The 18,397-nt window shown below is 39.2% G+C and overlaps 1 protein-coding gene across 1 annotated transcript; it reads right to left on the reverse strand.

The window, feature by feature from the left end:
• Positions 1-1,112: 1,112 nt before the first annotated feature.
• Positions 1,113-7,251, reverse strand: tmem256 (transmembrane protein 256). The gene is made up of 4 exons (XM_056242842.1): positions 7,091-7,251; positions 6,841-6,878; positions 5,872-5,952; positions 1,113-1,593 (listed from the first exon to the last, which is right to left on the reverse strand). Exons 1-4 carry the CDS (start codon positions 7,170-7,172, stop codon positions 1,450-1,452), a joined length of 345 nt encoding a protein of 114 aa, XP_056098817.1. The 5' UTR covers positions 7,173-7,251; the 3' UTR covers positions 1,113-1,449.
• Positions 7,252-18,397: the final 11,146 nt, after the last annotated feature.

Genomic DNA, 18,397 nt, shown 5'->3' on the forward strand with positions numbered 1-18,397 from the left:
AGAGAGAGTTTGGGTAATCATATCAGTGTGTGTGTGGGCATTTCATTCAAAGCGGAAAAATCATACCCTCCCACACCTTCAGACGACGTCTCTTTCGACAACCGAGGTCACGGTAAATCAGACCGGGGAATGAATTGGCACTGCCCACACAAGCGAGGGTGAGTGCGAAATGTCAGTTGGAGGAAGCGAAGCCATGTGAATACCGACAGAGAGAGACTTCAACTCCCATGAGTCGCAATTAACAACACCTACCTCGCTGACCGCTTACCCAACTGTAGTGAAACTGAGTTGCTTGCCCACAGCGCTGCTGGTTCAGACGCCGAAAGATCATTCAAGCGCGAGGAGACTTTAACGACCGAATGACCACAGGGCCACTGCAATGTATCGGTTGCTTTAAACATCGATCTTTCCCGGCTGCATCCATCCAGACAGAGCCTGGGAGGATACACTTAACACGGCCTCGTGAAGCAGAGCGCCATGTACACGCCTTTATGGGTTTTAACAAGACGACTCTGATCTGACTTCAGTAATGAGCGACTGGTGGAATTCCCAGTGCTATTGAAACGTCAGGGAGGAGGAAGAGGAAACGACGAAGAAACCTTTCCAGAGACGCTGATTATCTGAAAAACGCCTTTATATTGTTCAGTCCTTCAAATACAAGCATGTCTTTCGATCCGCAAGCACAGAGCAATTTCTTATTCTTCTATCAGCGGCGGTGATGAGGAGACTGAAGTGGTTTGATTGCCTTGCCCTGATTTGCACGGGTCTTCTAATAGCTCGAGTTAATGAGGGTTTTACGAGTGGTGTGATCCCTTTATTGGGACGTGCCGCATCAATAGAAGCCTCTCTCCGCAATAGAGTTGGCTTATGAAGCTGCCCTTGCAAATTGACCTGAGGATTTATAAAGTCATTTTCAAAGGTTCCCAACTCAGTCACAGGCCCTGGAATTAAAACCTCATTGGATTTCACTTTTCATTTGAATAAAGATAAGTTTGGCCCTACTGTCATACATACAGAATCAAAAAGCTTGAAGGCTATTGAGATGGATGACCTGGGAGAGAGAGAGAGAGAGAGAGACGTTTCCTCCAGTATCAGAAGGTCAAACATGGCAATCAACTTCTCAGACAGCTTTATTTGTTCAAACAAAGGAAACACATGTACAAACGCTTTCAAGACATGAACAACCCAGAGTGTGACTCATTCACGGTAATAAGGAAAGCTTCTCAAAAGTTGTTTTCCCCCAATGCTGATAAAATAAAGATGCCTGTGACAATAAAAGAGTTATGTTTGATCTCAAGGCCTTATCATCACTTTCCAGATGTGAGAAGGGTTTTAGATAAGATGTGAAATTCTCCACCCTTTTTCTCCTTCAGCCACCCCATATCTCCTCCTTTTCTTGTTCAAATGACAAAACAGAACATCATCTCTGAGAATGCATAAACACAGGTTTCAAAGAGCCATTGCAGCCCAGCCCACGATGAGCAACGAGCCTCCGATCGGTGCCAGCTTGCTGAAGCTGGGGTCGTTGGTTAAGGCCTGGTGGTAGAGCGGCCCACAGAAGCAGCCCATGCCCGTGAGGAGGATTGCACCCGCCTTGAGGAGAGAGAAAAAAGTGTGTTATTTACATGATTGCTTACTTATGATGTTCATTCAATTCTTAATACAAACTCTGCTTCATGCCCGGTACACATTGTATGATATTGGGTCGTCCCAGACGAAATATGACTGATCTCTGTGGTCGTGGATCCTAATCGGTGGTTCTACGTCGTACAGTGAGAGAGACTCAGGCCCCATCCACACTACTGCGTTCTAGTTTAGAAACGGATATTTAAAACGAATACGATCTCCGTCCACACCAGCGTTTTAGCTGCGTATTAGAATTGATCTCCGTCCACATTAAAATGACTGAAAACGCGGATCACGTGACCATTCACCAACACTGGGCATGCGCGTGCCGGTGTAAACACAACTTCATTGATAAAATTATCCCACCATGCTCTGGGTTAACCCCAAACCGACGCTCCATGTACGGTCAATGCTGGGAATTGTCACAGATCGCTCGAAGAATAGCTTGACTCCGGCGCATGTAGGCAGTTATAGCGTTGTAAAATGCAGAATTTACTTGTACAACAACAGCTGCTAGCAAAGATATACGCCATGACTGATGACACCCAATCATAGAGCCGAGCGTGAGCCTCTACTACGTCATCGTTTCTAAAGTCCTCCGTTTTGACCCGTCTACACTAAAACGCCCTCCGGAGATTCAAAACGAAAAACGGATCGGCAGCGTTTCTAAACTTCTCTGTTTTGAGTCTCCGTTTTTGCCGTTTTAGTGTGGATGGGAGGTGCAAACGTAGCAAAAGGTCTCCGTTTGTAAACGAAAACGCAGTAGTGTGGACGGGGCCTCAAAGACGGCCGTTGTCAGTCTTGAGACCAAAGATAGCCTTGAGCATTTAACACTTAAGCACGATCATCTCTCAGTGAATTGATTTCATTATTAGGGCTGTCAGTTAAACGCGTTATTAACGGCGTTAACGGAAACCCATTTTAACGGCGTAAATTTTTTTATCGCGCGATTAACGGTCTTTTTGGCCTTGCAAACTTTGTAGTTTTTTCACATGCTTTTGCAACAGGATGCGGCATGGCGCTATGAAACCCATTCATTTCAATGGCTTGCGCCGCGCGAGGACGTTTTGAAAGCGCAAGCGGATCTAGCTAGACCGGAAACAAAACAACAGGCACGACGCCGCACACACTTGTTTGGGCTTGCGACTGCGAGCCGGCCAAATAGTTGGTTAACGTTACGTTTTGAGTGGATGACGAGCGCGAGACGCCGAAATGGATGCCAATAAGATTCTGAATGGAAAGTTACTTTTAAAAAGTTGCCAAATGGTTCCATTGACAAGACCAAAGTGATCTGTGTGTTTTGTCGTTGTGAACTGAGCTATCATCATCGCAGTACGTCCAGTCTGAAATACCACTTGATGATGGCCAAGCACACACACACACACACACACACACACACAGCTGATGTGAATTCTCCGCCCCCTCGTCAATATCAGGACCTCGTCAGTATTTCTTTCACCCTTTTATTGATGGACAGTAGCTGCGTTTACATGGTTCAATCGGAATGAAATCAATCCGATTGATGAATCCGAACACGGTGTTTACATGAACGATAAATAAAGTAATCGGGTTGATGTGCGCGTTTATATGTCACAAGATTCAAATCGAAATTGATTTTTTGACATGCGCACACTGCTTGAATATGCCGCTGTTCTCTATTGGTTCTTTATTTAAACAGCAGATTTAATATATCCGTCTCTGGTCATGATTTGGAGACGATGAGCATGAACCGTTTTGCCGCGCTGCTTATATTGATCACGCAGTAAAACCCCGCGCCCAAAACCAGTCATCCGTCCATGGATGAGAGTCTGAAACAAGCACTGGTGGGACGTTGTCCTCCTCCACTTCACAGACGCTGAGTGAAATGATTTTTTTTTTAAATAACGGAACACTCATTTATATTCACTTTATTCAACAGGAAGAACAGCTCGTTCCGTGCGTCATACGTCATTAGGCTATTTTAACGTCATTGCACATGCGCAGTCCTTTTAGTTTCGGTTTTCAATCCGATCAAGTGTTTACATGTTCTCTCGATCGGATTACAAAAGGAGTAAACCACCCCTTTCAATCCGTTCGAAATTTCAATCGGATCGGGCTCAATCGGATCGATTAAGGTGTTTACATGAAGGTTTTTTAGTCCGATTGAGCCGTCAATCCGATTATAAGTGTCCATGTAAACGCAGCTAGTGTTACATTGAGAGATTATTTGCTCCAAGTGAGAATGTTAGTGTGAAATTGAACACAGTATATGCCAATGTTGTTTTCAATAAAAAAACATTTGCACAAAGCAAGCCGATCCACTTTTCCATGTTGATAAGAGCATTAAAATGAGAAAAAAAAGAATGGGACAAAAATAAATCAAGAGACATTTAGAATAGATAAAAATGTGCGATTAATTGCGAGTTAACTATGACATTAATGCGATTAATCACTATTAAATATTTTAATCGTTTGACAGCACTAATCATTATACACTCACCGGCCACTTTATTAGGTACCCCATGCTAGTAACGGGTTGGACCCCCTTTTGCCTTCAGAACTGCCTCAATTCTTCGTGGCATAGATTCAACAAGGTGCTGGAAGCATTCCTCAGGGAGTTTGCTCCATATTGACATGATGGCATCACACAGTTGCCGCAGATTTGTCGGCTGCACATCCATGATGCGAATCTCCCGTTCCACCACATCCCAAAGATGCTCTATTGGGTTGAGATCTGGTGACTGTGGAGGCCATTTTAGTACAGTGAACTCATTGTCATGTTCAAGAAACCAATTTGAAATGATTAGAGCTTTGTGACATGGTGGAAGTAGCCATCAGAGGATGGGTACATGGTGGCCATAAAGGGATGGACATGGTCAGAAACAATGCTCAGGTAGGCCGTGGCATTTAAACGATGCCCAATTGGCACTAAGGGGCCTAAAGTGTGCCAGGAAAACATCCCCCACACCATTACACCACCACCACCAGCCTGCACAGTGGTAACAAGGCATGATGGTTCCATGTTCTCATTCTGTTTACGCCAAATTCTGACTCTAACATCTGAATGTCTCAACAGAAATCGAGACTCATCAGACCAGGCAACATTTTTCCAGTCTTCAACTGTTCAATTTTGGTGAGCTCTTGCAAATTGTAGCCTCTTTTTCCTATTTGTAGTGGAGATGAGTGGTACCCGGTGGAGTCTTCTGCTGTTGTAGCCCATCCGCCTCAAGGTTGTGCGTGTTGTGGCTTCACAAATGCTTTGCTGCATACCTCGGTTGTAACGAGTGGTTATTTCAGTCACTGTTGCCCTTCTATCAGCTCGAACCAGTCTGGCCATTCTCCTCTGACCTCTGGCATCAACAAGGCATTTCCGCCCACAGAACTGCCGCTCACTGGATGTTTTTTCTTTTTCGGACCATTCTCTGTAAACCCTAGAGATGGTTGTGCGTGAAAATCCCAGTAGATTAGCAGTTTCTGAAATACTCAGACCAGCCCTTCTGGCACCAACAATCATGCCACGTTCAAAGTCACTCAAATCAACTTTCTTCCCCATACTGATGCTCGGTTTGAACTGCAGGAGATTGTCTTGACCATGTCTACATGCCTAAATGCACTGAGTTGCCGCCATGTGATTGGCTGCTTAGAAATTAAGTGTTAACGAGCAGTTGGACAGGTGTACCTAATAAAGTGGCCGGTGAGTGTATATCTATTTATGGCCTTAAATTTTGGCCATTTTGTTTCACAGAAAGGAGGGAGTTATGATTTTTATTTATTTATCATCACAGAATAACAAAGTGCAGGGGACTTGTATCAACCTGTCCCTAAAGGGATTTATTTTATATTATAATAAAACTGACTTTTTACAAGGCTACTTGGCATATAAATGAATAAATGGACATAACATTGATTTGAGTTATCTATTATTTAATAACGTAAGAAACATGAGACCGAAGACGGATATAACAAGAGAAATTAAATCTCTATTAGGAAATCGGTTTCCTGAGACAACTGTCAATTATGCGGATTAGAATCATTATATAATATTTCATCAAAGAATCACAATCAAATACTCCAGAGAGCCATATCTTTGACAGGTATGAAAGACATAAGAGATATAATATATGAGATGAATTCAGATACATTTAGGACACTTTTAGACAGCTAGGTGACTCATTTTTTGTCTATATCTGAATGACATCAGTAGTTATCATATGTAGCTGAAACTGTTTATGTTATAATAAGAATGAGGATGAGAGGTGTGTTTACCAGAGCTGGTTTCCCACAGCGAGCGGCTCCTAACAACGCCAGACTGTGGTAGAAGTGGTACTTGTTTGCTGTATCAAACAACTGAAGACACAAAAAGAACAGAACTGTCATTATGTTGTGTTGCACCTTGTCCTGAATAATAACTATAAATAATGCATCACATTCATACAAATGTGGGTTACATAGTGAAAAATAATTATCTTTTAAGAATTACCCCAGCACAAAAAAAACATGCTTTGGTAAATCATAAATATGACGTAAATTGAGATTATAAAATACCAAGTCATAATTATGAGATAAAAAGTTATTATAAATATGAAATAAAATATACTTGAAAGTATAATATTAAGGCATAATTGAAATAAAATATCAAAATTCATGTCACAAGTATGAGTAATTTTTTTTTTAAAAAACAACTCAGTTTTTACTTACGTCAAGATTGTTTGTCATAATGTCGACTTTTTACATCATAATTGTAATTTACCAAAGCATTTTTTTTCTTATGTGGCAGAAACGGGCATACGAAAGTCCTTACTGTGTACACAATAAATAAACTTGATTTTTTAAAATAACAATTGCGGCAAGATGAACACGTGACACAGAACATAAATAGCCAAATAAATAAAAAGTTGAAAATATAAGATATCGAGTCATAATTGCGAGATAAAAAGTTATAATATACTTGACTCATAATTTTGATAATTTCAATTATACCTTAGTATTATACTTTCAACTTGAAATTATTAAAATTATGAAATACAAAGTCATAATTATGAGTCAACAAAAGTTTGTTACAAAATTATTTTAGACCAAAGCATGATTTTATTTATTTATTATGTGGCGGAAATGGGCTTCGATACCAAATAAACAAAAACGTACACCATAAACCAATTTGTTATTTAGATGATAATTTATGCAAGATTAACAATGTGACAAGGACACAGAACATAAATAACCAAATATACGCACCTCTCTCTGGTATTCACTCGCTTCACCGTGTCGGAAGCCTGTCCAAGAAACAAACACACGAAAGAGTAGCAGAAAAGCTTAAAACTTTGAGGTAAAGTCCGGGTAATGTGCGCGCAGTCACGCTCGACCTGTCAGGTGCCCAGTCGTACAATAACTGTTAGGCTATATGTTTAATCTTCATAACGCAGCAATCGTCTGAAGAGTCCCGTCAGCCAAACAAAACACAATCTCTCCCTGAAAGGACACTTACCGTGAGCTCCATAAGCACCTGCTGAGACTGCAAGAGCTCCAGATATTCCTGCCAGCCTCTGGACCACTGAAGCAGCGTTCATGACTCCAGCATAACCTGGGAACAACTAGTGTAAAAACATGCAGGAAACTGGGGGTCATTACGGATCTAACAGGAAGAATGACGCTATCCACTCGGAACTACGTGCGTAGAGCCAAGATGGCGTCCAACTGCACAGTTGCACATCACGTGAGTCCTTCCGATAACGCTTATCACTCAGGTGTATTGAAGACAGTGATGAAGTCGAGATCAAACACGTTACGCGATATTGTAAGTATTACAATTAAAATAGAATTCGTGTAAAATATTACACGACGCAAATGTATTCTTTTTCAGTCAAGGTCACAGGGACACATAAGCGTAATAAACATATTTTTTACATTTTTAATTTAATTTTTTTTTTTTCCTTTTAGGTATGCAACCCCATATTCTTTTGAAACCACAACAAGCGAATGCCGTTACCCCCATTCACTGTTTCATCAAACAAGTTATCTACCTTGAACGCCGACAGCCACTGCACTGCATAATGTGGTTCGTATGAATTATTAATAAACCGCCATTTCACTTCAAAAAGGTTATTAAATCTAATTCTGCTGGTTTATAGGTTCGTGCACATTTATATATTTTACACAAGACGTGCTTGTGCAACTCTAATCACAATGCTTTACAACCAATTATACTTTCGTAGTAATAGGTACAAACAATACTATTTTATTTTTTCTGTGCTCCTGTTTGTGGGGAATAAAGACCATTTTCAAGTTTGTTTACAGTTTCTTAGTTCTCAGTGCAGTGAATCAAACACGTGGGCTTTAAGTGTCCAGTGAGGGGCGCTGTTTTACTTTGACTGTTGGCTTTCAAAACTAAGCCCTTAATGTGTAGAAAATTACATTTTTTAAATCCTGTCCTTGAGTAAAAACAAAGCTTTGGTCCAAATTTGCAATGAACACAAAATAATTAAGAAAGAACACAAGTATTTAGGTTTGGACCCAAAATTTACGGTCTTGAGGTCAAGTAGGATGTAGGCACTCTGTAGTCAATTAAACCATTTACATAATATCTGTACGTTCCATAATTCATGCACACATTTTTAGGATTGAAAATATTACCAAGCTAATATGAACATTAGCTTGAAATGAGCTAAAATTAATTTATTTTTATGGCAAAGATAATTTAGGGTACATTTCATGCTCATTGATGATAATTATATTTTTTCTAACAGTTGTCTTCATAAATATTATATTTTATCTATTAAGAGAATGGATACTATAGTCTCACACCAATATTTTATTTTAACAATTTCATTTTGCTTGAAAGTATGTCCCTTAAATTACATGTCTGCTTTTTGAAGTGATTGGGACTTGTTCAAAATAATGGATAAAAAAAAAATAAAAGTCAAGATTATCTGTATTAAAGTTTTTCTATATTCTAAATACTTTACAAAAATAGATTGTTTAAGTTGAATTTTCTTTCAAAGACATTTTATTAATGTCCGCAAAAATTCTCTCAACTACTGTATGTTACTAACCAAACACCCCCTGAAAACTAAAAATGGTTTATCCCAAAACCATGTGACCGGCATCATATGATGTCATTTTGTTCTGTGGCAGATATTTTGAAAACATTATGGTAAATATTTTTAGATTTTTAAATATATAAATATTTTTTTATCTACAATTATTTACCGTCAAGGAGTATATTAATTGACCGTCAACTATGTTGGACATGGTTTACAATGTTTTTATCATTTTATTTAAAATTGAAATTAAAATGTGAGGTTAAGCTGATCAAAAAAATACCATTTGGTTGGCCAGACAAGGCCTGCAATCGAAATTATGAGGCAAAACGGTGACATTGTCAACTATGTTACCTGTTATTGTCAAATATGTTACCTCTCAGTCATTCTCAACTATGTTGACAGATTTTTTACATTAAATATCTGATGCTTTTGAACTACATAGACTGGAGTTTTGCATAGCATCCCACAACTATCAAAATGATCTTTAAAGTAGATTTATGCTAAAAAAAAAAAAAAATTCTTATCATTAGTGGCCATGCTGAGAATTTTACACAAATATCTGCAAAAAAAAAAAAAATTCTTCGAAGTCTTTCTAATCACTGTACATACGGCAGAATAGACCAAAAAAACAGTATATTTGAGTCACTGAAAGTGTTGCATTTAATCAGTGTGTGTAGTGGCATCCTGTAACAGCTGACAAACTCACCAGGAAAAAAAATAATTTTTTTCTGCTTTTTTTTTATATCAAAATGATGTTAAATGAACTAGCAGATACACTATGCTGATAAAATATATAAACCGAAACCAACAGTTGAGAGCTATCCCCTAAACATTACACTCACACAAACAGTTTTTACAGTATGTTTTATAAGCCACTCGCCTCTTTCGGGCTGCTCCCCATGATGTACAGTAGGTGATTTCATATTTTACTGTCCTAGTGGGGAGATCTGGTGCCCAAAATGTTGGCAAATCCACTCATAGATAAACCTCTTTGACAGTGCTGGAATATAAGATGATATTTGTGTGCTTGTTCTCTGTGCTAGTTTGCATTGCTTGGCAAATCCTGCAGTGTCATGTACAGTTCTCGTGCGCGTGTGGGAGCGAGGCAGTCAGGCAGGGAAGTTGTACAGTGTTTCAGTGAGGCAGTCTGTTCCAGCAAAAAGGCTTTGTTTTCTCGCTTGCGCTGTTTAGCCACTAACACCAGATGAAATGACAAGCACAACCATGAAACATTCCAGCATTAAAACCGCATGCACTTGATGCACTGTGGCTGTCTCTGTCAAGGCTTTCTAAACCAAACAGCAGTTTTCATTGAAGCAATTCCTCCCGCAGACTGTCCGTGTGTTCGCTAGCCTAGGTTTCATCTGAATCCTCAACTGGCAAGGTCGTTTTTGTTTGGTAAAAACTCAGAATCTATTCGGATGCTCACAAAGAAGACCAATGCAATACTTAGACCTTCAGAAACAATGATCAAGCCACAGATGTCCAGTATTGCAAATCTCTCTTCTACACACACAATAACAAAACAGTACAATGTTTTAGATGTATCCTTTAACAGCGATAGTTTACCCCCAAAATGAAAATTCTGTCATTTACTCAAACTGGATGAAAAAAAAATTCACTCAGAAATTGCTAGTAAATTTCACAAACAATTGCAAAGAAACAGTAAGTAACGCATATAATGAAACGTGAACAACTGAAATAGTATTTCATTGTAAAACGTACTACAATAATCTTTGTTTTACCATGTCATTCCAAACCTGTATGACTTCTGTGGAACAGAAAAGAAGATATTTTGAGAAATGTCTCATTGTTTTTGTCCACAATGGAAGTCAATGTTGACCAAAGCTGTTTGGTTACCAACATTATTCTATTCTATTCTATTCTATTCTATTCTATTCTATTCTATTCTATTCTACTGTTACTTTGATTCTACTGTTATTCTGTTCTATTCTATTCTATTCTATTCTATTCTATTCTATTCTATTCTGTGACTTTGATTCTACACTGTTAGAAGAAAAGGTTTTGATGGGGCTCTATAGAACCATAGGGTTTATGACTCCAATTTAGGGTGTTTTCACAGCTGATCTTTTTCTTTGCTCTGAAACAGGGACTTAATTTACAATGTTGCTTTTTCTTCTTGGTTCGGTTCGCTTTCACAAGGCAACATTTCATAGCGTAGGCCTACCAAAATGTGTTTATGTAAATCATAAAAACCAGAAAAACTCACAGAATCTGCTTAGTGTTATCAGAATCTGCACTACTGCTTAGTTTGTTGGTTCGTTGGGTCAGATTGCGGATTGGACGGATAGTTTTGGTGCGGATCCGAGCGCGATTGCAGTGTTTATGCCTAAACGAACCGAACAAAGGGGGAACACAACCAGGCTCCCAAACAAACACCCCAAACGAGCCAGGTGTGAAAACGCCATTAAAGAACCCTTTATATGCCAAAAAGGTTCTATAAGGAGAAATGTCTAAAACGATTGCATGTTTAATGGGTTATTTACTTTTTTTTTTTTGTAGTGATAAAATATGTATACATATTTTTAATTCATAAAATGTAATCAAAATAAAAAAATGACTTGAAACAAAATAATTAATTTAAACTAATCCCGTGGAATGGTCCCATGAACGGAACCTATATTCCATATTCTATATATAGAAGGTTCTATATTCATAGATGCCACCCACGTCACTACCAAATAGAACGCCACAATATTTACGACCGGTCTCGCCCGGTGTGGCCCATAGGTATGGCCGCCCAAACTGCCCATTTGAATGAGAGAGAGAGAGAGACCGAGAAACCTGGAGAAAATTTTAATTTTAGGCTCCGATCCTTATTTGTTACCCCCAGTTTTCTTTTGTCCATTATTATCTGCACCAGACTTGCCCCAATTTGCCTTCCATGATATATATATATCTTGTGCATAACCCCTCCACATACAGTAGGGATCGCTTGAAGGCTTACAATAGCTGTAAATGCATATCAATATGCTGTGGCTGGATGGGTAAAAGACGTAAAAGTGCGGCACCTGGCCACCAAGGATTTATATTTAATCATGGGAAATGTATTATAAAAAAAAAATTCAAATGTATGATTTTGGTGGTAGTTTGCTCTCGAGTTCTTAGCTAGCTAAGTGGCTAACAGCTGGTAGCTTGCCAGCTGTTAGCCACGGCTCACGGCTAGCTGTCATTAATCTGGATTAGGCCTGTCGCAATAGTCAATAAATCAATTAATCGCACGATAAAAAAAATTAGCTCTATAATCTTTCCGGACGCGATAATTTCCATTTGCATGCTTGTTTGTTTTCCTCGTCTCTCTCTCTCTCTACCAAAGAGACTGGATGACAACTCTGTTTAAGACATAACCGACATATTTTACGTGAATACTCTCCAAAACGGACATTTAAACATAATGTTGTGTGTATTTGTCCATTCAGACACGAAACAAAGCTCAATTCATTACTCGTGCGCTGTATAGGGGTCTATGGCTGCACGCTTCGGGTCGGGTGTGTTGCATAGTAAGGTGTGAGCCGTGGGTGTCCAATGATCTCTTCGAATGACAGCTAACCACTTCTTTCTTCTATCCTTTTCTTTTGGTATAGAATAAAATACCAGTTCGGGGTTCCTCTTTCGGCTGTTGTTGCAGCCAACTGCACATCATATTGCAGGCATTACTGAGACCGTCGGTCGTAAAGATGGCGGCGCAAAGCAGTGACGTCATGTGACCCGAACGAATATGAAGCACCTGACAGAAACCTTTAAGGTTCAACATAGAAATATTTCATCTAAAGGCCTGTTCACACCGGGACGAATTTTGTGCGCGATATTCGCCGACGTTTAACGCCTCGTGACTAAACAAAGGGCGCCAATGTGAGTGTGCACACCGACGCGGAAAACGCCACGCGTAAAAGCGTCATTTTTTAAAACGCCTCGGGTTCGTTTTTTTGGTTTGACGTGCCGCGTTAAAAACTATCCGACCAATGAGATTGGTGCTTTTGCTCACGTGTCTGGAGCTTTACAGTAAAACACAACTTGGGGGCGCTCAAACACAAAACGGTCTTGCCGAGCACACATACGTGACGGCGAAGAAGATATACGCCAAGTAGCGTCTACACTCCCGGGAAGAAATAAGACGAGGAAGATGCAAGGCAAGATGAAGTGACAAGCGAGTGTCAGAAGCGTATAGTTGCGCAGCGCCACCTTGTGTACCGGGGTTATTTTTTGTTTTACATTAAGCGCCATCTAATGTCAGGGAATGAATTTGCATGTTCACTCGGCTCATCGTCAGCGAAAATTGCTTGGGTGTTGAAAAACGCTGGCGAATAACGCGCGCCGATATTCGTCCCGGTGTGCACGGCCCCTAAGAGTGTATGAACATTGAGCATATTCATGAATTCTGTTTTAACAAGTGGTTACTGACATGTGGAACAACATGTGAAATATATTCAGCCTTTGTAAGACAGCCTCGGCATTGTGAGCTCCACGACGCATGCATAAATCTTCATCCTTCAACATAGACAGCTTTCTCAAATACAGAACTTCAATAATAGATCAAAAATGAGGCTCTCGCTCTCTCTTTGTGTGTGAGTGCGGCAGGTGTGTGGAAGCAGCCCCCCTGTATGCTGTTAAATTATAAAGAGCCCGTGCAGAGTTCTGGAGAAAACCCTGACCTCCAGTAACAGCAGGTTTGAGAGGGAGAACCACATGAGTTCTGCAGAAGAAACAACATGGCGCCAATTGCTGATTCCGAATCAGTGGATTGTTTTAGCACACGGTGTATGATTGGCGTAACTTTGGTCTGAGATCAGCGTTTTCGGGTTGTGTGGGAATTGAGGGCTTGAGGATGCACTTGTGAGTTTCTCTAACTCTTACTTTTGCCAAGTCAGGGAGTGTCAGAGCAAGAGAAGATACCGGTTATCAGCAGGGATCAAGCTGTTGATGGATACTTGGCTGTGTTTCTGACTCTGGGCTTTGAGCTTAATACCACACCAACTTCTGTTTCTTAAACTTCAGTGGTGGGAAACAAAGCTGATGAATCCATAGACTGTCTCCATGGATAGTAGCTTCTGATGCAATAATGCCACATCTTGCTCACTGCTAATATTTGCACTGCTGAGTTCAGCTTTCATGACATACTTTCTTTTGTGGGAAATAATTGTATTATTAATGTTATTTTTTTGGTCCAAACAATTAAAATCGGGTCCAATGTTGTTTTGGACCCCATTGAATTATGAATAGTGTTGGTTCTGTGAGGAATTGCTTCCGTTCCTCTATTGTAAGTTGCTTTGGGAAAGTGTGTCTGCTACATGCATACATATGAAATGTTCATAATATCTTCTTTTGTGTCAACAGAAGAAAGAATAACCTGAACTTTCATTTTTCGGTGAAGTAACCCTTTAAAATATATTGCCATTTCCACCTAGAAAATCTTGGTTCTCGCACGTCAAGCAAACATGGTTGAGTTTCTGTTGATCACAACTGATGTGTGAGTTGATGAATGTTGAACAAAAGCCTAAATCCAATCTGTTCATCATATAAAGTATGCTTTCCTGTAGCTCAAACAGTAGAGCGTTGCCGCTTGCAACGCCAAGGTCATGGGTTGATTCCCAGGGAAAGCAAGAACTGATAAGAATGTAAATGTGTACCTTGAAATGCAATGTACGTCGCTTTGGATAAAAGCGTCTGCCAATTGCATGAATGTAAATGTAAATAAAGTGATTGAGTCTCTTCAGAAAATTGGGACTAAACCGCTCAATTCATATGGATTAGTTTTACAATCTTTATGAACTTTTTGAAGCGTCAAAGTGGTAGTTGCGTAGCTGTCAATGGAGGGACAGAAAGCTCTCAGATTTCATCAAAAAGATCTTCATTTGTGTTTCGAAGATGAATGAAAGTCTTACGGGTTTGAAAAGACATGAGGGTGAGTAATTAATGACAGATGTTTCATTTTTGGATGAACTATCCCTTTAATTACAACAGAAAATCCTTTTCATCCTTTGTCATCTCTCAACTTGTCGAAACAACAGAAATGAATGCTTACTGTAATGCAATATTGGAAGCCTTATAAGCTAATTGGATATCTTATTGGAAGAAAACAACCTTAACATTTGCCTAAGAGGCTTTGTAAGTAAGACGATATGTTAGGGAGATTTAGGTGGTTTATGGAAATTTGTTTTTAAAAAATTAAATCTCAAAACCTTTCCTGTAAAACCTGGCCTTCACCATTTAAATTATGCTGGAGATTAAGGCACGCTCACCGAGTGCATCGGAGATTCAAGTAATGTACTCTGATCTAAGCACTGGAATGCACCGCTTGCACAAAGTATGCTAGTAGTCAAAGTGTGAAATAGAAAGATGTTAGAGACAGCAAGAAAAAGATAGGGACAGTGATCAGCACAGTAATTAGCAAAGCTCATTAGGCTCATCACCATCCGGCTTCAAAGGCAACTCATGCAAATTGACAGGATTTATCCACCAGCTCCATTTGGAAAAGTTCAGTGACGAACAGGCTTGTAGCGCTTTACCTGCTTAGAAATGCCTTAGGAATGTTTGCAATTAAAAATTTCCCTAGTCATCCAAAATATTATGATCTTTTGATTGAGCATCTTTAACTCTAAAAGGCTTGAGTGGAAAATGATCAGCAAAAAAAACCCCTTTTCATGTCACTTTTATCATCATCTGTACTTAAGTAAAAAATCCAAAAGGATTTTATGAGTTGTATCTCCCAGGATACATTACCCTATTATGGTATGAAAAAGCCAAAGTCATCAATATTTTTGATTTATAGAGAGTTTTATATATTAGGGGGGGAAATTGAATATGCAAAATATGCTGCATTTATGACAATCGAGGCATATACATTTCTATTTTTACACTGCTGAACTGTCAAGTCAAGTCACCTTTATTTATATAACACTTTACAGATCGTTTCAAAGCAGCTTTACAGTGATAACAGGAAAATGATGCATTTCGGCTGTTGTTCAGCTAAAGTCAGTTCATTGTTGATTCAGTTCTGTTGTAAAGATCATCAATTATTAAATGTGTTCATGGCAATGTCCAGCTCCGTTTAGTTCTCATAGAGCAGCATCAGTTCAGTCAGATCAATAAACCAATTACTGTCTCGTCTTCAACCTTATGGGTGGGCAATTCCAGCCCTCGAGGTCCGGTGCCCTGGAGGGTTTGGCTCCATCCATTATCAACCATATATACAATGCAATTTACAGTTACAACTAGGGCTGCAACTAACGATTATTTTGATAATCGATTAATCGGACGATTATTTTTTCCGATTAATCGATTAATCGGATAAAAAATTCAATTAAATTTTTTGTTTATTATGACTAAATAAAACCCGGTTACACTTTATTTTAAGGTGTCCTTGTTACAGTGTAATTATATATTTAAGTACAGAGTAATATTAAGTAACTACATGTACTTACTATAGGAATAGGGTAGGATTAGGTTGAGGGTTAGTTGCATGTAATTATGCATAATTTACTGTTATTACTACAGTAAGTACATGTAACATATGTAACAAGGACACCGTAAAATAAAGTGTTACCTAAAACCCTAAATTAGGATATTTATGTGTAAAAGTGTACTTTAAAAAGTGCAAAAGCCACACATTGAGTTTTACAAATATCAAAATTTGCATTGTTTTTAATGATAATTGCTGATGGCAAGTTGACAACCATGATTAATGTAAAAAAAACAAAAAAACATTTATATCCAACATATTGTTTTAACACAATTTTTGTTAAAACAAATTTACAGACATGTTGTTCAGATGTGAAGATATAAATTAAAAACATCTCAAATATATAATTCATTTAATTTTTATTAATAAAATTAATTGAATTATAAGGATAATTTGTAAAAAATAAATATAGAAAGACTGAAAACAAGCGTGTGAACATAGAGCTGCAGTAGATCGCGTTTGAAAAACAATTAAAACTTAATAGTAGACAAATGCTATATAAAGAGAACGTAATGGAGGTACGCAGCAAGCTAGCAGGCTTGATTAAACAGACAGGAAAAATGATGCATTAGTGCACAAACATTCGCTGAAAACCACTGAGTACAGTGACTAAAAACAATAATTTACTGCTGCTGTTATTAACTGCCTTTATATTTAGTGCTTCGCTTTGTAAAGACTGTTTTAATTTAATATTTCTGCGGTAGCACTATTTTAACCCATCACTTATGTTGCGAGTGAACTGATTGCGCAACCTGATGCTCGAGACGCAAAATACAGACATCCCAAGTCTCCCGGAAGTTCTGGAAGTCACCCGCATATTGATAGCGGCTTCCTGATGCTCGCAAATTAGTTCAAACTCCCGGGATTTGAGCGCGCAAGCAAGCAACTAGGTTCAGTGCCGCTGCTGACGTAAGACGCTGCTGACGTGTGTCTGGTGCGTCCGTGAATTCGGGTTTAAATAAATATGGCTGGGCAAAAAAATGCAAGTCTTCCTCTTTCCTCTGTGGAAATCCTTAGACATGTTTGCGAAGATTGTTTTGTTTCCAGCGTGCGTCTCCCTCAGACTGTAAACGAAGCTCGGGCGCACCAGACACACGTCAGCAGCGGCACTGAACGCGGATCCACAACAGAACCGGAACACACACACACACACACACCAGACACACGTCAGCAGCGTCTTACGTCAGCAGCGGCACTGAACGCGGATCCACAACAGAACCGGAAGACAATACAATGCTGAATAAAGTCCTAGTTTTTGTTATTTTTGGACCAAAATGTATTTTCGATGCTTCAAAACATTCTAACTAACCCACTGATGTCACATGGACTACTTTGATGACGTCTTTATTTCCTTTCTGGACAAGGACAGTATACCGGACATACATTTTCAATGGAGGGACAGAAAGCTCTCGGACTGAAACTAAAATATCTTAAACTGTGTCCCGAAGATGAACATGAAGGCGAGAAGGCGATAAAAGACGACATGAGGGCGAGTCATTAATGACATAATTTTCATTTTTTTCTGGACTTCAGTTTCACATAATACTTCATAAATCATTTTAATATGATGTTTTGGTGCTCAAGTAACATTCCTTATTATTATCAATGTTGAAGAAAAAAAATATGCTTCTTCTTATTTCCACGGAAACAGTGATACTTTTTTCCAGGATTCATGTCTGTAAAAAATCTAGGCCTGGTTTCACAGACAGGGTTTAGATTGAGCCAGGATTAGGCCTTAGTTCACTTAGGACATTAAGCAATGTGCCTTAGAAAAGAACATCACTGATGTGCATCTTGAGACAAAACAATGGCACTGATACATTTTAAGAAAATTGCTTTAAGTGAAGACTGCTCAAACGTGCATTTTAGTCTGAGACTAGGCTTAAGCCTTGTCTGTAAAACCGTCCAATAGACACACTGCATATTGTGTTAATAATCAATAGTGGTCCAAAGGCACCTTCGGATGGTGAAACAGCTGGGGGTTTTTTTCAGCTGTAACTATTTCATATTGCTATGCAACCGGTTTTGTGGTTCTATGAATATTTGGATGGTTGCCAGGTGATGCTCTCCTCATACTGAGTGACACATCGCACGGCTGGGGTTGGAAAAACAGCCCGATTCATCTTATTTTTAAGAGGCCGTTTGCAGGAGGTCATCATTTACATCTCCTGACCAGACTCAGCCTGTGCTGCACACAGAAATAATGATGCCCCTGTTGAGTTCTCGCCATCTCGAAGATACAGTCCAGCAGAATCAGAATTGATTTTTCGGA

This window comes from Rhinichthys klamathensis, unplaced genomic scaffold (genome assembly GCF_029890125.1).
Source record: "Rhinichthys klamathensis goyatoka isolate OS25496 unplaced genomic scaffold, OSU_Roscu_1.1 h1tg000760l_1, whole genome shotgun sequence".
Taxonomy (NCBI): Eukaryota; Metazoa; Chordata; class Actinopteri; order Cypriniformes; family Leuciscidae; genus Rhinichthys; species Rhinichthys klamathensis.